Raw genomic sequence first — 22814 nt, forward strand, 5'->3', positions numbered from 1 at the left:
GTGCAATTCGAGCATTCTCGTTACGCTGCGTGCCGCCCATTTGCGAACGATTTAGCGTTCAAATGTTTCTTTAACTTCTCATTTTTTCTAAATTACCTGCGCTGTACGCTTGGTCTCCTATTTGTGCATAACGAAGTTGTGGAAGTATTGATAAATGTGCCTTTCTTTACTTTCATTTCCATTTTGTATTTACATTCTACCGCTGCGTAGTTGCATTTGCATATTTTTAGGGGTGTGGAATATTCGAAATTTTGAATACGAATTGAATAGTCTTGGGGGTAGTTAAGGTCGCATATGACGCGATAAATGTATCCACTCGAAACTTGAGAACATTCATCTGTGGCCGAATAAAACGGGATCAGAATATTTGTGTATCGCAGGTCAAAAAGAAAGAACGCTGCGACGCAACCTCGAGTGTTCGCTCTTAATACATCTCTATATACCGGAAATACTGAGCCGATACTGAGAGGCACGAAGTCTAATACTTTCTTCATTGTAATGACGCGGAGTATTTTGCAAAAAACAAAAAAAAACAAAAAAAAAACACAGCCCAGCTTTTGACGTGCGAGTTGTGCTTCATATTCGCCGACGCATTTCGAACACGCCTTTTCGCAATAACCTGTAAGCGGCGCGGCGCCCCGTTCGCCATTGCACTGTGACCGGTTGGTTGTGCAGAAATAAGCTAAAAGAAAGCAGACTCACCGTGGCGCTTTCACAATACCGCCACAGCTAGTCCAAAACGCTGGTCTCTCGCTGGCGCAGAGAAAACGAAATTTCAATCTAGAGGAATGAAAGGAAGTGGTACGTTGTCGCAGAAGAAAAACTTGTGAAGATGCACACTTTCCCACATAAAGGGAACAACCATGTTGCTATCTTAAACAAGGATGGCAATGCGCTAGATTTGTTGTGTTCACCTTTCTCGGCCCAAAGATGACATCGGCGTTCCTGCAGAGGGCGCCTCGTGAGACTAGATTGTTCTCCATCACATACGAGATTCATGCTGCCTTATCTCCAGAGCGGCCCCTCTCGACCCACTTCCTAATGATCTTTGTTTCTCCGAAGTTAGGTCACAAGCAATCCTCTGCGAGATAATTCAATCAATCAATTGATTCATTCATTCATTCCTCGTCTTAAGGTAACGTTGATCGAAGCGAAATTTATAGCAACAGCTTACCAAACGTGAAGGCTGCTCAGGTGCGCGGGAAGTCAAGTTACAACAAGTGTTCATATGGCATGACCACTCCGTGAGCATGACGTCCGGCACCACAGTGACCTATTCATCTTTTCCTGTAATCATTACCCTGGCTCTTATAGACCTGAAGAATGATTAGCAAGACACCAAGATTAGCGCGGCTGTTACATTGCTAGCGCTCCTATCTGCTCACCTCCTGGTTAGCTGCTCACATGGTTGTCACAAAAGAGCGCGTAATCAAAGCGCGCGCCGTGTGTCACGCAAGCCAGCGAAAGAAGCACGCCCGCACCGCGGCAGCTTCAACAGAGGGGGAGAGCGCATACGCTTCAAACGAGCGACGTGACCAACGGAGTCTAGACGTCGAGGCGACGGTAACCAGAGAGAGAGAGGGGGAGAGAACGCGGGCGCCGAGACACCTTCTCACCCGGCTAGTCGAGATATTGCTACAGTGCGAGCGTGCGCCAACGCGATGAGTCATCACCCCCCCTCCCTCCCTCGACGACGCTCCCACGGCGGCGGTCGAAGTTGCGAGAATTGACTAGAAGATTCCCAGGCTTTGGCCATGCTACGGGATCACAACTCCGACCGAAAGTTCGAGAAGGACCGTCGACGGCTATATAAACGCCGTGCAAAAATCGGGAGCAGTTGAGACCGCTCCGCCTGTCGCGAACAAGCACATGTAGTCATCCTTTCCCGGGAGCACGACAGTTGGCAACAACCTCGTCGGTTTTTTAGGGGCGAAGCTCCTTAGGGCGTGGGTCTGTCCCTCCTCTGTAGTAGTAGTAGTAGTAGTAGGTAGCCACGTTTACGTGGCTACCTTCGTTTAACGATGTAACGTGAAGACTGACCGTCTGCGGAAGAAGGGGATTCCCCGGCAAGCTAGTCGACGAGTTCATCGAGCGTCTGCATTTCCGGAAGAAGTTCCTTCTTCGAGATTTGCCCCGAGCTACGCCGAGATCGTCTGACTCCAAGACCAACACGGGTGAATGCGATTGGACACTTACGTGTTCTTATTCATTTTGTACTTTACGTGTTGGACTCTTAGAGCTTGTCGTTAATTATTTTCTTGTGTTTTGTGAGTACCCATCTGAATTGTATTGTTTTGTGTCTAGCCTAAGTGTGCAAGTGTGTGTGTGTGTAACTGCCTTGTGTGAATAATATATTTTGTTGTGACAACTCCGGGCTCTGACTCAGTCTTTGGACAGCAACCGGCGTTCGCTGGCGCCCCAGAGGGCCCATTCTTAATTGTCCTTGCTTTCGTGGGATTATTTTTGGAAGCTGTTAAGTCGGCTTTGGAATTTGGTCCGGCGTCTGCGCCTCGTTCATGGGGTCTGTGACAATGGTACAGGGGAACGTCCTAGATACGCGTTGGTCCCCTACCATTCATACAGCGGCGCGTCCCAGTCAGCGTTCCTTACGAAAACACCATCCAGATGGCGCTTGCCTCCTCGGCAGCGGCGCGCCGAGGCGAAGGTGCAGAAAAAAGAAAGCTGCAGTTTCCGGGAAGCCTGACAGATAGTCAGGGATCTTTGAATGCTATCGCGTTCCACGTCTTAGAAGCTTAAGCGTCCTCCATTTTTTTTTTCAGTTGCGAAGCTTTCTTTTCAAGAAACCAGTGTGGCTTTCCTTCGCAGCTTCGTGCTATGTACAGGTGAGATACATACTTCTTATAAAGAACATTCTCCATCTTGCGGATTTGAGCAAAACTACCCTCCAACGTAAAAAATTGTGCACCTTTGACAGGGCTCAACTGGCACACGAGTGCACGTAGCAGGGTGTCAGCACCCACCTGGATGTCTCGCAGGTGCATCTCTTCGGGCCTCTCTACCTCGCCCATCTTGAGAAACACTTCCTCGAGCGTTGTCATGGAGATGCCATAGCTCCGCACGCCCATTGTCCCCTCGGCGATGGCCTCCTCGATGGCGGCGAACAGGTTGGCGAAGTTGTACGTCGAGTCCATGGGCAGGATGAAGGCCAGCTCAGTGCTCGTCGAACGGTACACCGTCGCGGTCGGCACAAACTGCTGCACCAGCTGGTTCATGTGGGCCTTGTCTGTGCCCTGGTCGACCACCATACTGCACCGAAAAGGAAAGACTCTTCCGTGACCACGCGGCCCTGCACCAGCGATGGCGCCGTTAAATTGCGCGATGTTTCCCGAAATCACGTTCATCAATTACATCCGTGGTCTAAGAGAAAGCCGTCGTCGCTTGTCACTTGTCGCCTTTGAGTGGTGGCTTTATAATGCACGGTTTGGAAGCGTGTTATGTTAACGTCTTATTCGTTATTTCGAGCCGCCGCTGAAACATTTGCAGGACAAATTGCGTTATTTTTCTTTCACTGAGGTGCTTCTGAGGGTGCTTTTCTCTTTTGTATTAATAAAAATCCATCGCAGTTTCACCTGAAAGGCGAAGCATCGATTGCGGAAGCAAATTATTAGACAGCTATACGAATTAAGGATAGTAGTATTATCGGCCGTATGAACTTGTAAACATTCGGTTACTAACTAAATTAACAAGCATGGGGTCACGCCGCGCGCAGGCAAACATGAACACATCTCACCCGATGACGGCGGACACGCGCTGTCAAAACGCTGGCGTGAGGAAGCGCGGCGGCAGCAGCGAGCGAGTTGCTCTTCTTGCTGCCTCTTGCTTCAGCGCGAACTAAATTAAGCGGCGGGATCACAGCGCACACGCAGCTATCACCCGTCGGCGCACCTAGACTCTGTACTCATCGCAGATCGCTTTCAAGATCGGCCGTGCTCAGACGTGTCTTACGCGCAGCTGCCGCCAGAGGAGCGCATGCTCTGAACAAAACAGCAGGGCAACTCTGAATAGAACATTGGTATTAAAGGTAAGTGCAAGCTCGCTCACGTGAGGTGATAGCCGATGCCGAACCGGTTCTTGAGGAAGAGCGATGTCCCGGCGCACCGCAGCTTGCCCTTGCACAGGATAGCCTTCCAGTCTGCGACATATTTAAGGGACAATTAAATGACAATTAAGCCTCGTAGTTGCTCGGTAACAAACTGAGCGGTAAGAAACTAAACTCAATTGAGCCACGTGCTCCTGTGCGCGGGTGCGTCTATCTATACGATCTTGAGGAAGCGCTGACATGCCGCCGTGACGGACAGCTGGAAGCCCAGTCTGTCACTGTATGTTGACGAATAAATGGTAGTGTGGCTGATTTGTAGGCATCTCTAAAGCAATACACATATGTTTGGCGTTTCATAAGCGCCTTGCCTATATAGATGCTGCCAGAGGGGAACGTCCATATTACAGCACAGGACAACGGCACCGACGAATCGAAGCTATAACAACGGTCTATATAGACTCGTAAGAGCAGCGGCAGTAACTTGGGAAGGCCACTTTCCTACGTAAGCGACTTTCAATTTTGTCGCGAAAGAAACGCGGTTTGTGCCGGGCAAACCATTACAAATGCGGTTTATCTTGATATGTTAAAAAATAATAATGCTTAAAGTACAAGGCCCATTGCTTGCATATTTTATGGCAAAGGCGACTAAACGAATAACTGCCGCCAATTAAGCTTGCAATCGGTGGCAGGCGAGTTGTATACATGCTTTCGTAGATTACTGGAAGCTGCCATAAAGATTTTTTCACGTAAATGACGCACGCAAGTCTCGTGGGACACTTGCTTCTCTAAACAGCTGGAGTGCCTCAGGGCATCTGTTATATTGGATAGGCAAATGAGTTTTGCGAATTCCGCAAAGCTTATTTGCTTATTTGGTGTTCCTTTGTTTCGATTTGTCGAATACTTCGCTCTCGGCCTGCCATCAGCTACCCGTCTGGTTAGGCCTGTTGGCAGAGCGACTGGGCCGGAAAAGCAGGGCTCAGATCTCCGGACCAGAACAAATTTTTCTTCAACTGCGAAGTTCTAAGGAAACCGCGTAGAGCTTTCTTTGTGGCCTCGCGCTGCTTGCGGGTGGATGACAATCATTCTCTTTCAGAGCGTCAATTTTCTGCGACCACGTCTGCGCCGACTGGCTAACACGCAGAGCGGCTGTACACTCTCTCCGATTCGCTCAAGGTCGTCGTGACGGACAGCTGAACGCCCAGTTTGTGACTGTATATAGACGAATGCGCAATTCAGTTAACACTCCGGAATATGACGGTGCGCGCCAGAATAGCGGCGCTGACGACACGCAACATTCAGCCATGGTTTCTTTTCGTTTCTCGGTCGACGGCACACACACCTGCGAGGATGTCGGCCTCGTCCATGAAGTGCGTGGTGAGCACGATGACCTTGCCCTCCTTGCGCTTCTGCAGCTCGCTCCACAGGTGGCGCCTCGAGTACGGGTCCATGCCGCTGCTCGGCTCGTCTAGGAACACAATCTGCAAACAACGTTGGCGTTGACTGATCGATCGCTCGATCGATTGATTGACTGGTGTGGTTTAACGTACCGAGTAATCACACGGGCTGTGAGAGCCACCGTAGCGGCGTAGATAGTAACGGGAGTGGGGGGGGGCACCTAGGGTGAATTTCTTTCAGTTCGTTAACGTTAACAGAAAATCACGGTATACATGACAGTTTCTGCAATGTGACGGCGGTCTCGGGCGGCTGGCAATCAAATCCGCGACCTCGTGCTGGACACGCAGAACGCCTTCCGCTGCCGTGAAGATAAGGAAACGGAGGGAAATGTGGCGACAGGCAAATGCTAGTGTGTTCAGGAGCGCGCCACCTGTTGCCAAAGGTGGCGTGCCGCGTAATTAATTTTTAGGAAGGACTGTCCGTTACGACACGCTCTCCCAGTCCAGTCGTGAAACTATTTTGACTTAACTTTACTGTCGCTCCTGCGGTCACTGCAGTGTTTAAGCGTTAAAAAGTTGCGCCCGCCGAAGCGCAATTGAAGCAATTAATATTGCCGATGACGTAGTCAGCCTCGCACGTTGAAGAAAGCGGCGTGAAGAACGTATAGGTTATCGTCGTTGGTGTCGATGAACGCAACTCGTGCTTCATGGTAAGCAACTCCAACGTATGCGGGAAAATCATTAACTTGTATTGCTACGTTTGAGAGCTACAAAACATATTGCGAGTGTTTGAGGCGAGCGTCCATGTTTTACAGGCGTAACTACTGTCTGTTTATTTATTTACAAGGTTTCTGCTAGCCTTAGAATAAGGCCGTAAGCAGGAGTGGGCAGTGAGACAATGTCTCTCTGGTTGAACAGAATACATTATAGCACACTGTAATGTTAAACAAAAGTGTTGAGAAAAAAAGAAAAACACTGAACACACAATTGGGAACAGATTTAGAGAAATACAAATAAATTACACAATGCAGAACATATACTGAAAGATGTGCCAAAGTCAGAACAGCAAAAGGATTAGAACAGATGCGATGACAAAAAAAAAAAAAAAGAAGGTTGTTACAATTGTTTCAGCTGCGCTACAAAAGAAGGCACTGTTGCTGCATCCACATCACTCGGGAGACCATTCCACTCACTTACAGTTCGCGGAAAAAAAGAATGCTTGTAGGTGTTAGTCCTGCAAGAAAATTCCTTTAATTTTTTTGAATGATACGCCCGCGTGGGTCGTCGCGTAACTTTTTCGATGTATGCACTGGAGGCAATGCCAAGCTTATCATGATAGAGCAAGTACATGTATTTTAATCTTTCGCGATGTCGTCATAGTTGCAAGGATTCCAACTTCGCTGTTTGAAGAAGAGCACTAACTGAAGTATGGCGACTGTACGAGCGAAAGATAACAAAAATTCCTTTAATTTTTTTTAATGATACGCCCGCGTGGGTCGTCGCGTAACTTTTTCGATGTATGCACTGGAGGCAATGCCAAGCTTATCATGATAGAGCAAGTACATGTATTTTAATCTTTCGCGATGTCGTCGTAGTTGCAAGGATTCCAACTTCGCTGTTTGAAGAAGAGCACTAACTGAAGTATGGCGACTGTACGAGCGAAAGATAAAACAAAAATTCCTTTAATTTTTTTGAATGATACGTCCGCGTGAGTCGTCGCGTAACTTTTTCGATGTATGCACTGGAGGCAATGCCAAGCTTATCATGATAGAGCAAGTACATGTATTTTAATCTTTCGCGATGTCGTCGTAGTTGCAAGGATTCCAACTTCGCTGTTTGAAGAAGAGCACTCACGGGCAGTGCACAAACGCGAACGTCGTATACTGTATTGCTGCTGCGCCCCAGACTCGTAATCGCATTATGGCTTGCAGCAGACCTATCAGGTATCTTGTCTTCATTACACGGTCTTACTGCGGCTCTTTCGATCGGTTCCTGGGCTGACCTAATACAGCGAGCGATTCTTGCTCGGTAGCAAATGGCTATTAATTCCGTCATCTGTTGCACCGAAAGATCATACCTCTTTAATGTTTTTTTTTCTTTTTCTTAGGAATCCGACACATTCTGCAACTGCGGCAATTTCACCGCAATAACCAGGCTGCGTTGGTCTGTTTTAAGAGAGGGATCGTTATAGCTACTACACCATTCCAGAGCTCACTTCCCACTGCCATATTAATTCCAATGTAGCCATCAAGTAACCACATCATTGAAGAGCTAACGCTATATCTAAAGATAGTGCAAGGACACACACTAGCCTCTCGCACGTTTTGCATTAATGAAAAAAAAAATCACGAATTAAGCCAGGCGCTGAGGAAAGACTGCGCCCTGTCTGCGTACCTTGGGGTCCCCGATGAGGGCGATGCCGACGGACAGCTTACGCTTCTGTCCTCCACTCAACTTGATGGCCTGCACGTCGGCTTTCTCCGCTAGGTCCAGCTCCAGCAGGATGTTCTTGACCTGCGTGTGCAACAGTGGCACATATATACAGCACACGATTATACGTGGCTGCCCGAAAAAGCAGGCTCGTATAGGCCATGCTCAGAACAGTTCTTAGAATCCTACAAACTTAATTCCTCGGCATCCAGCCTTAATGCATTTTTTTTCGCGTGGTTTACTGATTCAAGCGCACGCGCCATTCTATGCATTCTAGTCGCAGCAGCGCGGGAAACGCGCGGCATGGATACGAAGCTGGCGACACTGCGCCGACGCGTCCACGTCGGATTAACGCTCAGCATACATTGAATTCGCGGACGCCGCTTATTGTCACATCGCGCCGTAACATATGATGAGAAATAACAAATCTGTCTTAGCTGTAGCTGCTCTGTTCCCATCAAATGCTATAGGTTTAATGCGCTACGCTCGTACGCCCACCGCGAATTGATGTGTATCGCTCGTGGGCGCTTTCTGAAAGAATGGGCAGAGATGTCGCTTAGCGCACGCATATTCTTGTCACTCACGCAAACCCTGGGCGTCTCCATAAGCGGGCTGCAACACGTCGAACACTATGAGACAAAGATCCTGTACCGCTGAGATGTCGCGGAGTGCCAGTCCTAAGGTGCCCTGACCGGTAGGTATACGTAGTTAGTGCATTGATGCCGTCCATGTCTATCCGTGGTCTGTTCGACAAGGCGAAACCGCAAAAGCAAATAAGTAGTTCTATATATACTCTGGAAGATGGAATCGGTTAATAAGTATAACTATTCATCCACCCAGAACTACCGCCAAACCATACTGCCACGTTGTAGTGGCGGTGAAGAACCAGTCAGTGGCGAAACTGTATCAATATAAAGGAAACTTATTAAACGAGTTTCTCAGAAAGACGTCTCAGCAGTTGAAGAAAAAGTTCGTTCTGCTCTGCGATAATCGAACCCGATACCGGATATGCCTATACTCAGGGTTGCTGCGTTTTGAGTTGCTAGTTCATTCGCCTCGCGATGGTCTCCTGGTTAGCTCCTGGTTAGCTTGCTGGTTAGCTCAGGTACTAAAGTGACCGCTATGGACAGGCATTGGTCAACAGTTCGATATATCTGAACGGATCTTTTTTTTTTCGACTGCGAAGCTTCCAATCTAAGAAACCCCCGCACGTGTTTCCTTGGTTTGATTCATGTCACCTCCGAGCGAGTGACGCTTTTCTCTTTCCACAAAACTCTACTACAAGGTCCGGCGACGTATATGAACGGAATGCGCGTGCCTCTAGGTCGATGCTGGTCGCCGGGACGCCCTTCAAACGAGCGAAGAAGCGCAGGTGCTGCCGGGCGGTGAGCGTGTCGAACAGGATGTCCTCCTGCAGGCAGACGCCCAGCATGCCACGGATCTGGGCCACGTCGTCGGGGTTGTCGGTGTGCAGGTCGTAGATGCGCGCCGAGCCCGAGCTGGGCTTGAGCGTGCCCACCAGCATGTTGAGCAGCGTGCTCTTGCCGGCGCCGTTGTGACCCAGCAGTGCGGCGATCTGGCCCTCGTGCATGGTCAGGCTCACGCCGTCCACGGCCACCACGGGTTCCTTGCGCCACGAGGTGAACACCTTGCGCAGGTGCTGCACCCTGCGTTGTGTGGAGAAGGAAGCGGACGGCGCCTGTCACACGCGGACCTCGATGACCTTTTTAATGCGCTAGCATTCTTAGAGTACTTGACGCATTATCGCGCGTGCGCCGGCGCGCCGTGCATTTCGGAGGCCACGTCACGCGCAGGCTTCGCAGCGGTGGCGCTAGACCTCAGTGTCGCCCAAATGTACGTACAGTGCAGTAGCGCACCCAGGATCTCTGCCAGGGGGGCCAGGATCTCTGACAGTTTGCCAATACCATCTAAACAGCACTAATTTCAATTTCGTCACGGGAAATTGTCAAAAAATGCGCTTTTTGCGTACTCGCAGACGATTACGCCTCTTACATCTTAGTTGCAGTACTCAAAGGCGCAAGGAAAGAAAAGGGGTTATACAAAAGGGTGGGTTAACTCGGCCACAGGGGGGGGGGGTTACAACCCCCGAATCTCCCCCCCCCCCCCCTGACGCCGAGATGCGGGGAGCCTTGGTCTTGATGGGGCAGAGTTCAAGTTAGGCGTCAGGTGTGCTGCACACACTCTGCAACTGGCTGTTAGTAACGCTTTGAAGGACTCGGGTTCCAATACTCTCGTTGCACAATGTCGTGCACTTGCGAAGAAACTCCGCGCACTAAGTGCAATGGGTTTGATAAGAAAGCTAGGGCTAAGGAAGCTTATTATTGATTGTCCGACACGTTGGATGTCGACGTTGGTCATGCTGACCAGGTTGGTCGAATTGAAGGACTTTGCTAAAGACTTTCTCCCCCATAACGAGACCCCCAGTTGGGCTGAGAGCATATGGGGAAGAATAGAAATGCTCACAGAATCCCTTCAGCCGGCACAAGAAGCCACGGCTGAACAATTGACAATCGGAGATTTCTACGGTGCATGGTTGGCGTGTTCCATGAAGACAGCAACGATATGATCGCCACTGGCACAGGTCCTCGTTCAGTCAATGACGAAACGAGAGGGAAATCTCTGCAGTACTGATATCTTTTGTGCTGCACTGTACATGGACCACCGCTATCGCCTTCTTCTGACGCCTGATCAAAAATATCGAGCGAGAATGCATCTGTGCAAAACCTGGAAGTGTATTACAGGCCTTCAGCAGAACCAGTGTAGCACCTGCATTCCAGAGAGCACCGCTGCGCCAACTTCAGAGGAACCAGAAGATGCCCTTGAGGCGTTTCTGAAAACGAGGGAAGCTGAGGCTGGCGCCCAATAGCATTTGACAAGTGAGCCAGGATCAACGGACATCGGCCTCTTACTGGAAATGCTGGACAAGGAGCCGCGCCTTCCAAGAAGCACGAATGTGTTGAAATTTTGGGACGAGCGCAAATAGCGGCAACCGGAGCTGTACATGTTAGCACAAGTGGCCCTTGGTGTGCCATCTACACAAGTCAGCGTTGAGAGGGCATTTTCGGCACTCAAGTTCGTTTGGTCAGAGCAGCGATCTCGCTTATCGGCGAGTACACTTGATGACCTGCTGCTTCTGAAATCGTGTGCCCTTGACGAAAATTAGGGATTGAAACTCGAGGAAAAATAAATACCAAGTTTTTGTTGTGTCCTTGCTTCGAAACTTCTTGCGACTTCCCTCATACTCACATCGTGGCTTTGGGACGCAAAACCCTAACAATTATTATTGCATTTTTATGTATTAGTTCAGTATATTTTGTTGTTTTTAAAAGGTACTTGTGATATTAAGTATTTTGTTTGTTTTTCTTATTGAAAAAAAAAACGTTATGGAACCGTTACGGAACTTTTTTTTTTTCGTAACGAAAACGGAACGAAACTTTTTTCTGTCGAACGAAACGAAAACCGGAACGAAAAACATTTCGTTCCGACACCCTGCGTACGCATACCATCGACAGTCATCTTAAAATGCGTTCCGCCGAATTTTTTTTTTTTTTTTGTCTCCCGACGCAGCAAGCGAGGGCATGCACTGTTTTATATATAGCGGTAAACACTGCGGAGGCTATATTAAGCGACTCTTCACGATGACTCTGTTTGCGACAAAAACTGCGCATGTCACGTAACCGCAAGATACTACCTGTTACATGATTTACGTAACACTCACTAAAATTATAGTCGCAACGCGTGAAGATGTGGCGTGGAAGTATGAACAAAAAAGTATGAAAGTATGAAAAATATGAACAGATACAACGCGTTGATTTCTTCGTGGGACGTGTGATTCGCTTCAGTTATACGACCGAAAACGCGCAAGGTTGCCGTGCGGCACAGCGGATGTCAAGACGCGAGGACAAAGAAATCGGAAACGACGGAGAACAATACAACGCACCTCCGCTCACGAATTATGACTGCGAGCGAAGCTGTGACGGTTTTATATTCCGGAGGAGGAAGCCCTCCTGAAGCTTGAATTGGGCGACTCATAAAGACGGATACATTGTATCGAAAACACTTGCTCCTGGGCTAGTCAGCTGAAAACTAGGGTGAAAACTAGGTGAAACTAGTTTTAGTTTGTCCGTCAAGTACTTTTAGCGTTTACGGATTACTGGGTTACTGAAGCCGTGGACGGCAATAGAAAAGTTGTTAGCGACACCTTGTGGTGCTTTGTCCAACTACAGTGCTTCTGAAAATTTTGCGTCGCGTTAGTGTTCTCGTCTAAGTAAATTCATAAAATGAGTGCACGTTAACGATGGTGCCACTACCAACTCTTTACACTGCAGCTCTGTGTTAAGCTGTGCGTCGCAAGGTATCACTACCAGCGTTGCTGCTGCTTTACACTTCTCCGGGAGCCCGCAGTATTCCGTAAACGGTGATACGCGGAAGAGCTAAAGCTATCTATTACCGCCAGCTTCGACCACAACGATAGCCATGAATTGTCCTTCACGTCTCTTCTCAGCTCTGATCTCTGTTTTGCGCTATTTTTGTCTTCCCACACATGGACATTGTACCGCTCGAGTTCTAGTCCGTCCGCAAACGGTATACAAACGGTGTTTCACGTAACTTGAGCCAAATTTTAAAAATAGGCAAATGCCATGTAGCTGGACAGAACAAAGGTAATGTTGCTTGCCGTCGCTTGGAGATACTCAGATTATTATTTTTTTTTGCATTCCGCCTAATTACGCAAGTAGTCTGAATTAATTATTCAATTTCTAAAATATTATAATTATATGAGAAGTGTCAATGAGAAAACTGTAGAGAAACATGAGAAACTCCCGATACAGCTTTCTGTTGCTGAATACGGGCTACATAAAAGCGTTTTTCCGAGAGTGAAAGAAGCCCGCGAACACGCGCAAAATTACCGCGCGACTATCCGCTCGCGGTACTTTGCATGTATTCGCGGGCTTCTTTCGCGCTCGGAAAAACACTTTTACGTAGCACGTACTGAGCAACAGAAAGTTGAATCGGGAGTTTCTCACGTTGCTCCACAGTTTTCTCATTGACACTTCTCATCTAACTATAATATTTTAGAAATTGATTAATTACGACTAATTGTGTAATTAGGCGGAATGCAAAAAATAATAATCTGAGTATCTCCAAGCGATGGCAAACAACATTACTTCGGCTCTGTCCAGCTACGTGGCATTTGCATATTTTTAAGGTTTGGCTCAAGTTACGTGAAACATTCTGTACGCACATCGCGTCGCGAGGCCACTCCAGCGAAAAAAAAGAAGAAGAAGAAAAAAAAAAAAAAAAACGTCCGCTCACTTGATGGCTTCCCTTCCGAGCAGCTCCGCAGGTCGGTCCTCGACATCGGGGTTGGGCGTGTTGTCCGGCTTGACCAGGTCATCCGGCTCGGTCGACCTACCACCTCGGCCAAAGCCTAGGCAGTGGAGGATGAACCACGGGCCGCGGTGCTGGCCGAACTCGCCTGCGAGGGGAATTCAACGCCGTCTCGTGCATTCAAACGCGATGACCTGTTCGCGTAGGAATGCTGGTGCTCTAGAATACGTTACTGGACACACTACAAAGATGCTACAGCTATCATGTAATGCTTCACGCGAACAGCGGAAAAACACCCGATTCGGAACAGCGTCATGCAAGAAGACTAATTCATTTCGTGCTTTGAAAAAAAAAAGTATTCCAAACATTAGATTTGAAAGAATTAGATGCGATAAAAAAACTCAGTGCCATTCCACTCTGTGAAGCTGGATGACCAGCGGAGCTGTATATATTGTTACAAGCCATTCCCGTACATTGGAGAAGGCGCCAGCAAGTGGAGGAAGACGACGACCAAAGAAGCGCTAGTATGGTTGTTGTTCGGCCATCTCGACTTCGCTTTGTATATACATTCCGTTAATACATTGTCCCTTTTGTTTTGACTATTCTTATCCCCGTCACATTTTTGGTGGAGGTACGGGGTATCAACTCGAGACAACGGAGCTCCACAGCGGCCGGCGCCTGGATCTTTCCACTATGACCGAAGAGATGGTTCCCACCGCAACTGTGGCAACGTCAACGGTTGTCGTTGCCCAGCCAAGAGACCCAGGCACGTTTTGTGGGACTGATGATGTCGACATCGACGAGTGGTTGGCGATCTACGAGCGTGCAAGTAAGAACAACCGATGGGATGATACGGTCATGTTGGCCAACATCCTATTTTACTTTCAAGGGACAGCAAGGGATGTGGTTCCAGAATCACGAAGAGGAAATCGGAAGCTGGGATACCTGCAAGGATAAGACGCGTGCTCTTTCCGGCAGGACCCTCGGTCGAAAGATCGCGGCGAAGGAGGAGCTAGCATCACGTGCCCAAACATCAACAGAATCCTACCCGCCTTGCATACAGGATGTGCTGGCCCTTTGCCGCAAAGCGGATGACGGTATGGCAGAGTCGGCAAAAGTGGGACACGTCCTAAAAGGAATAGCGGAAGATGCGTTCAATCTGCTTATCTGCAAGGACTGTGACACAGTAGATGCCATCATAAAGGAGTGCAAGCGTTTTGAAAACGCCAAGAGTCGACGTATTGCCCATCAGTTCGCTCGACTTCCCCACACGGCAGCAACATCGTCGTGCGAAGACGTACCTCCGCCACAGCTGCCGCTAAACCGCGGAACACGTGACGAAGATCATACGACGTGAACTTGAGGCTATGTCACTTGCTTCCCCGTGCTCCCGCGCCTGTGAGTCTAGCTCTACCACGGTACCGCTGGTGCCATGGTAGCTGGTGCACGCAAATTATCCCGGTAATTTGCTCTGGCTAACGTCTATGCTGCCAACAAGCAAGCCATTTCTGCATTCGCTGTTGACTAAATCTTGCCTTCCTCTGTGGCCACCACCTCGTCCAATTCACCTGATGTCAGCTTTGACAAAATGATAGGGACTGCCCTCGTCCCAGCACACGCTGCCGAGCTCCGGCACCTGTTGCTGTCCTATCGCGTCATCTTTGACTTTGGTGACCGCCCTTTGGGCCAGACATACGTTGTAACTCATCGAATTCATACTGGAGACGCAAGCCCCATCAGACGACGTCCTTACCGCGTGTCGCATGCTGAGCGTCAAGTGATTCAGCGCGAGGTCGACAAGATGCTCGCCAAAAACGTCATTAAACCTTCCTGTAGTCCCTTGGCATCACCTGTCGTCCTAGTAAAGAAGGATGGCAGTTGGCGCTTCTGCGTCCACTACCGTCACTTGAACAAAGTCACACGTAAGGACGTCTACTCACTGCCGCGGATTGATGATGCCCTCGACTGTCTTCACGGGTCTACATACTTCTCATCCATTGGTCTTCGCTCGGGATATTGGCAGATTTCTGTCGACCACCTGGATCGCGAAAAGACCACATTTGTTACACCCGACGGTCTTTTCCAATTTAAAGTTATGTCCTTTGGCTTATGTAATGCCCTCGCCATGTTCGAAAGAATGATGGACTCTCTGCTTCGTGACTACAAATGGTCTACATGTCTCTGTTAACTCGATGATGTCATTGTCTTTTCGCCAACATTTGAGAGCCACCTGATTCGCCTATCGGAAGTGTTTGGCATTTTCCGACGAGCTGGCCTTCAGTTGAACTCTTCGAAGTGCAGCTTCGGCCGTCGTGAAATTACTGTCTTAGGTCACCGTGTGAGTCCTCGTGGCGCCCGACCTGATCCCGACAAAATTTGTGTCGTGAAAAATTTCCCTGTGCCGCGTTCGGCCAAAGACGTCCGCAGCTTTGATAGCTTGTGTTCTTATTTCCGGCGTTTTGTCAAGAACTTTGCAGACATTGCCCGTCCGCTTGCACAGCTCCTGCAGAAGGACATCATATTTTCATGGGGTCCTGAAGAAGCCGATGCATTCCGCACGCTCAACAGATTGCTTACCCCTCCTCCCATTTTGGCGCATTTTGACCCCACAGCGCCTATAGAAGTTCGAACCGACGCCAGTGGACACGGCATCGGCGCTGTTTTCGCTCAGCGGCAACAAGGCCAAGACCGCTTCATCGCCTACGCCAGTCGCATCCTCTCCCCTTCCAAGCGAAAGTTCTCGATTACTGATTGTGAATGTCTTGCTATAGTTTGGTAAGTCGCAAAATTTCGACCGTACTTGTTTGGCCGAACCTTTTCGGTTATCACGGACCACCATGCGCTGTGCCTGGCTGTCGCCCCTCAAAGACCCGACTGGACGACTTGGTCGCTGGGCGCTAAAACTTCAAGAATACAGCTTTGATGTCCTTTACAAGTCCAGCGCCATGCACCAGGACGCCGATTGCCTATCATGTCATCCCGTCGACCCTCCCGACGCTGCCGCCCACGATTCCGACGCCTGCGTCCTCGTTATCGCTGACTTGAGTGACATACGCTGTCAGCAGCTAAGCGATGCAAACTTGCGATCCATCATCGATCGTACGCGCGACTCACTCCGACCCATCCCTCCACCTGTTTGTGCTCCGTGATCTCACTCTCTATCGTCGCAATACCAAGCCCGACGGTGCCGAGCTCGTCGTACCTACGATCCTCCGTTCTACTCTCCTCCACCAGCTCCACGATGCCCCAACAGCCGGACACCTCCAAGTGTCCCTTACATACGACCGCGTGCGGCGTCGGTTCTTCTGGCCAGGCCTTTACCGTTTTGTACGCCGGTATGTTGCTGCTTGCGAGTCCTGCCAGCGAAGCAAGGACCCGTCCTTGTTGCCCGCGCGTCAACTTGAGCCTATCGACATTCCAACTGTCCCGTTTTACCGCGTGGTTGTCGATCTTGTTGGACCATTCCCGACTTCTTCTACGGGTAACAAGTGGATTGCCGTAGCTACTGACTACACCACAAGATATACCATCACCCGGGCACTGCCAACAAGCTGTGCCACTGACGTCGCGGACTTTCTGCTTCACGATGTCATTCTCCATCACGGCGCGCCACGACAACTGCTGACCAATCGCGGTCGTTCATTTCTTTCAAAAGTCGTTGACGACATCCTTCGTTCGTGTTCCACGCGTCACAAGCCAACCACAGCCTACCATCCGCAAACAAATGGACTTACCGTGGGTATTAGGGTGCATTCACACTTACACGACTAGACGACGTCCCGCGACCCATTGCGACTGGCGACCAGAAAGCTACTCAGGACGAACGATGTTCACACCGGCAAATGCGACCGACGAGTCGCTTAACCGAAATGTCTCGCGATATGCCGTTAACGCCTGTTTGCAATGTTAAAAAAATTTAGTTATGGTGTTTTACGTGCCAAACCCACGATATGATTATGAGGCACGCCGTAGTGGGGGACTCCGGAAATTTGGACCACCTGGGGTTCTTTAACGTGCACCTAAATCCAAGTACACGGCTGTTTTCACATTTCGCCCCCATCGAAATGCGGCCGACGTGGCCGGGATTCGATCCCGCGACCTCGTGCTCAGCAGCCCAACACCTTAGCCACTGAGCAACCTCGGCGGGTTTGCTTGCAATGTCATCGCCGCATAAAATAAGCGTCAGCGTATACGGACGTCCTGTTCCTTCGCACCTGATTGGTTCAGCTGTTCTGCGATTGCGGTCGCGCGATTGAAAAATCGAGCAGCGAGCGACTGCCCCGAAACGGTCGCCTTTTGAGAAAAGTGACCATTTGTGACTACTTGCGACTGGTCACTTTGCGACTAACTTGATCGCACGACGTCGCCGAGTCGCAAGTGTGAATGTGCCCTTAAGCCCAAACCGCATGAGAGCGATTTTGTGCGCGACGAGCGACAGCTTCGAGCGACGAAACGGGCAGTTGCGCGAACAGATCGTTCTTGTCGCTCGAACGCTCGGTTCTGGAAATCTAGAATTCGTCGCTCGTCGCCCGGAAGTGCTATGAGCGACTATAGTGAATAGCGCGAAGCTGGAACAGGATGTACATCTCGCTACTCTGGCCCCTACAAGGTTCTCCGTCAGCTCAGTGAAGTCACCTACGAGATCACTCCGGTTGACATTAGCTCGTCGTTGTCCGTATCTCCTAGTGATATCGTTTACGTCACCCGTCTGAAGCGCTACTTCTGCGATAACGACCCTTCCCTTTGCTAAGCACCGAGACAGCGCTCCCACCGGCGGGGTGTCACATGTTACAAGCCATTCCCGTACATTGGAGAAGGCGCCAGCAAGTGGAGGAAGTTCGACGACCGACGTCTACGTCACAATATGGTGATACATTATACCGATTTAAATAAAGACACACAACACATGAATTGTCATCTTATAGCGTCTTTATGATTTTGTCGCTAAGGTGACTATAGCTTTGTGGTCGCTATGGTAGGCGGCCATGCGTTCTGTAACGATGCTTCATCGCGAATACGCCTCCCGCCCGCCTTCGCGCCCGTTCCCGCTTCTGCCCACGCCTTCGTTCTTCGTAGGCATGCTGTTCTTCCTCGGTGCGCGCAATACGCGGCCTACCCATTACACGGCCGGATCGCAACTGAGATAACCTAATTATACAGTGCGTGACGTCACCAGCCAAAGAGACACACCCACTGGCTAATAAACGCAGCTGGGGCGCGCGCACACCGGCGATACGCGTTTACTTTGTATCGAGGCTACGGTGTTGGTGGTCTACGCGCTCGATCTACGCACTCAGCGTTCCTCTGGAAACTAGCGTATAAGAGCTCCGCTGTAAAACAAAACCACAAACGCGGATTGTCTCGGAAATCTGCGTCGTGCAGATGACATCGTACTGTTCAGAAACAATACGATGACGCAAAACAAACAATTGAAGGCCTTAACCGGCAAAGCTTCATCATCATCATCATCATCAGCCTATATTTAAGTCCATTGTAGGACGAAGGCCTCTCACTGCGATCTCCAATTACCCCTGCCTTGCGCTAGCTGATTCCAACTTGGGCCTGCGAATTTCCTAACTTCATCACCCCACCTAGTTCTCGGCCGTCCTTCGACTGCGCTTCCCTCCTCTTGATATCCGTTCTGTAACTCTAATGGTCCACCAGTTATCCATCCTGCGCATTACATGGCCTGACCAGCTCCATTTTTTTCTCGTAATGTCAACTAGAATATCGGCTATCCCCGTTTGCTCTCTGATCCACGCCGCTCTCTTCCTGTCTCTTAACGTTAGACCTAACATTTTTCGTTCCATCGCTCTTTGTGCGGCCCTAACTTGCTCTCGAGATTCTTTGTTAACCTCCAGTTGCTGCCCCATATGTTAGCATCGGTAGAGTGCAATGATTGTAGACTTTTCTTTTCAATGACAGTGGTAGGCTCACAGTCAGGATTTGGCAATGCCTGCCGTATGCACTCCAACCCAATAAAGGGTTAATTCTTCTCTAAATTTCTTTCTCATGATCAGGATCCCCTGTGAGTAATTGACCTAGAAAAACGTACTCCTTTGCAGACTCTAGAGGCTGACAGGCGATCCTGAAGTCTTGTTCACTTTCTAGACTACTGAACATCATCGTTGTCTTCTGCATATTCATCTTCAACCCAATTATTACACTTTCTCGATTAAGGTCCTCAATGATGTGTTGTAATCCGTCTTCATTGTTGCTGAATAGGACAATGTGATCTGCAAACTGAAGGTTGCTGAGGTATTCGCCTTTTATCCACACTCCTAAGCCTTCCCAGTCTAAGAGCTTGAATACTTCTAAGCATGCAGTGAATAGCATTGGAGAGATCGTGTCTCCTTGCCTGACTCCTCCTTGATAGGTAACTTTCTACTTTTCTTATGGAGAACCAGTGTAGCTGTGGAATCTTTGTAGATATTTGCCAATATATTCACGTATGCCTCCTGTACGCCTTGATTACGCAATGCCTCTATGACTGCTGGTATCTCTACTGAATCAAATGCCTTTTCATAGTCTATGAAAGCCATTTAGAGAGGTTGATTGTACTCCGAAGATTTCTCAATTAGCTGATTGATGACATGAATATGAGCCATCGTAGAATATCCCTTCCAGCTGAAGCCAGCCATGATCTCTTGGTTGGCTGAAGTAAGTGTTGCCCTGATTCTATTGGAAATTATATTGGGGTATATTTTATACAATACTGAAAACAAGCTAATGGGTCTATAATTCTTCAGTTCTTTAACGTCTGCCTTCTTATGGATTAGTATAATGTTGGCGTTCTTCCAGCTTTCTGGTACACTTGAAGTCGTGAGGCATTGCGTATAAAGGGCCGCAAGCTATTCAAGCATGATATATCCTCCATTTTATTGCGATAGCAATTATATGGACACTCCAAAGCAGATTTCTGCCGTCGGCGTCGCCGTCGCCGTCGCCGTGAGGTTCCGTATGACGTCAATGGAGATGAAATCGTCGCCGCGCGCCGCCGAACGCTGTATGTGCGAGTGAAAGGGCGCGAGGGACGCGCGCTTTCACGGGGAGTGAACGCACGGCGGAGAACAAACGCACGTTCTGTGCCGTGCTCCCTTAAGGGCTGCAGAAGTAGGCGTCTCTTTCCTCATTTACAATCACCATATATGTAGAGCAAACGCGAAAGGCCGTGGGAGGGGGGGGGGAGGGAGGGGACGTTTAGCTGCGGCACCAAGTACCTATTTATATCAGAGGCTCCGGCAACAGTCACCAACGCCGCACGCATTTTGTGCGAACGTGGGCAAAACGCCGACGGCGTCGACAACAGTTGTGCGTGTTGCCCGTGCTGCTGCATGTCCAAGTTTATACAGCTGATAAAGCTACTATCATTACTCCGTATAGCTCTCTACAAATTTGCTATCGCAATTGATGCTTCGCCTTTCAGGTGAAACTGCGACAACTTTTTTGATTAAATCGACTGTTATGTCATCTTAAGCAGCTTTTCCCCTGCTCATGTCTTGCAAGGCCCGTAACTTCATCCTTTGTTGTAGAAGGAGCGGCTATATCCTGTTCATCACTCCTTCGTATGAAAGTAGCTTGGCTGCTCTGGGTACTGTACAGGTTAGAGCACTGCACGGGCTCGGGCTTAACCGAAAGCCCGGGCCCGGCCCGGCCTGTGGGCCAGGCCGGGCCGGGTAGGGCTTTTCACCGGCTCGGGTCGGGCTCGGGCACGGTATGTGCGTTTTGACCCGGGCGCGGGCCGGGCTCGGGTATTTTCACGAGGGCCCAGGCCGGGCTCGGACTTTCTGGTGGTGTGCATGTAACGTGCTGCGAGTTATCCTCGCGCCTCTCGACTCTGAAAAATCTGTAGCCCCGGCGCAGTTGGAATCTAGCAGTGCGACTGTGTACTTCCCTTTTCTTCTTCCGCCGTGTTTTGCGCTGTTGGAACAGAATGTAAAAGTCCAGAAAGACCGAAGTCGCCTCAAACCAAAGGATGCCATTGTATTCCTTAGCTAAATCAATGTAATTGATGCTTTCAGCGCGGTGCAAGCGCGTTCGCGACTTGTTGATTCTTCAAAGGCGAATTGGTAAAACGATTACTGGTAAGATAAGATAATTCGTCACGCGGCTCGAATATGGCACTGCGTTCATCCACGATTGCACGCATGTTCTCAACCGGCCGCCTAGCAGCAGCGCATTACGCTGCACTATGGAGAAACGAGAAGCTTTCTTTCTCCATTTAATCCATCCATGCGCTGCGCTCACGACTGGTCGTGGCTGCGCTTCGACTAGAGCGTACTAGAATACGGTTGAGTGGGACGAGCGGCTAGGGCGGCGCATGCTTTGCAATGAGGCGTCCGACGTCGAAAAATACTGCGGCGCTGCGATTGGGCCGCAGTATTGGGCCCGATTGGGCCGAAGTGGATTGGGCCGCATCAAGGTCGCGCCGTTGGAAACTGCTGGCGATACTGCTTAGCAGAGTCATTCGTACTACTTCGCGTGCTGGTATATTTGCGTTCAGACCGCTCAAATGACGTTCATAATTGTACATGCATGACACGTATTTATGCCTTAAGAGAAAATTCCATTCATTCGCTTTCTTATTTTATTTTTTAAATGTCGCTTGATGATCTTTTTCGGTCTCGGGCCGGGTTCGGGTCGGTTTCGAGCCGGGCTCGGGTCGGGCTCGGGCCTAATGTAAAGGGGTGTCGGGCCGGGCCGGGCGGGTAACGTAGATTATTTCCGGGTAAATCTTTTGGTCGGGCTCGGGCGGGCAGCCCAACGTAAAAACGGGCCCGGGCCGGACCCGGGCTGAAAAAATCGGCCCGTGCAGTGCTCTACAGGTCAGTATAGATTTATTCCGCTGCTTTTACTATGTCATAGAAATTGCTGATAATCCGACTACCCCTATGGGTACTTGACCTAGATAAGCGTACTACCGCACAGTTTCAAGGTACTGTCTACTTAACACGTAGCTGCTACCTTAACAGGATAATAAGCATTACCTTATGGTATTGAATATTATTCCCATAACATGCCCGTAAGCTTTGTCCGTAGGTCATCATCAACGGGCAAAGCTTACGGGTATGTTATGGGAATAATAATCAATACATTAAGGTAATGCTTATTACCTTGTTAAGGTAGCAGGTAGGTGTTAAGTAGTCAGTACCTTGAAACTGTGCGGTCGTACGTTTATCTAGGTCAAGTACCCATAGGGAGAGTCGGATTGTAAGAAGAAAATTTTCAGTAGAATGAAAATGGGTTGGAGCACTAATGGCGGGCAGTATTGAGTAACAAACACATACTTACCTATATACTTGAAAAAGGAAGATATTTAGCCAATGGCAGTACAACATTGTAGGGCCGAAACTTGGAGTATAACAAAGAAACTTCAAAAGAAGCTAAGGACCGCGCCATCAGCGATAGAAGAAAATCTATTGTCTCACAAAAAGAGGAGAGCAAAAGAGATTGGCTGGTATTCTACAGTTAAAGGAATGTGCTGTTGGGCAGGCTATGCAATGCGTAGGGTGGATGACGGTTCGTCTGTTATTGGAGCAACAGAATGAGTGCCAAGAGAAGGAAACTAACGACGGCACAGG

The 22814-nt window shown here is 49.3% G+C and overlaps 1 protein-coding gene across 12 annotated transcripts in view; it reads right to left on the bottom strand.

Moving 5' to 3' along the window:
- The window catches only part of LOC119445722 (ABC-type organic anion transporter ABCA8-like), a 136908-nt gene that overhangs the window by 32823 nt on the left and 81271 nt on the right, over positions 1-22814 (bottom strand). For all 12 annotated transcript variants that reach the window (XM_037710005.2, XM_049663555.1, XM_049663550.1 and 9 more), the window contains 6 exons: positions 13219-13381; positions 9203-9551; positions 7849-7968; positions 5400-5538; positions 4063-4153; positions 2982-3267 (listed from right to left, as the gene is read on the bottom strand). In XM_037710005.2, coding sequence (XP_037565933.1) covers positions 2982-3267; positions 4063-4153; positions 5400-5538; positions 7849-7968; positions 9203-9551; positions 13219-13381 — 1148 coding nt within the window. The remainder of the gene's footprint in view (positions 1-2981; positions 3268-4062; positions 4154-5399; positions 5539-7848; positions 7969-9202; positions 9552-13218; positions 13382-22814) is intronic.

Source organism: Dermacentor silvarum, chromosome 3 (genome assembly GCF_013339745.2).
Source record: "Dermacentor silvarum isolate Dsil-2018 chromosome 3, BIME_Dsil_1.4, whole genome shotgun sequence".
In the NCBI taxonomy this organism is placed as follows: domain Eukaryota; kingdom Metazoa; phylum Arthropoda; class Arachnida; order Ixodida; family Ixodidae; genus Dermacentor; species Dermacentor silvarum.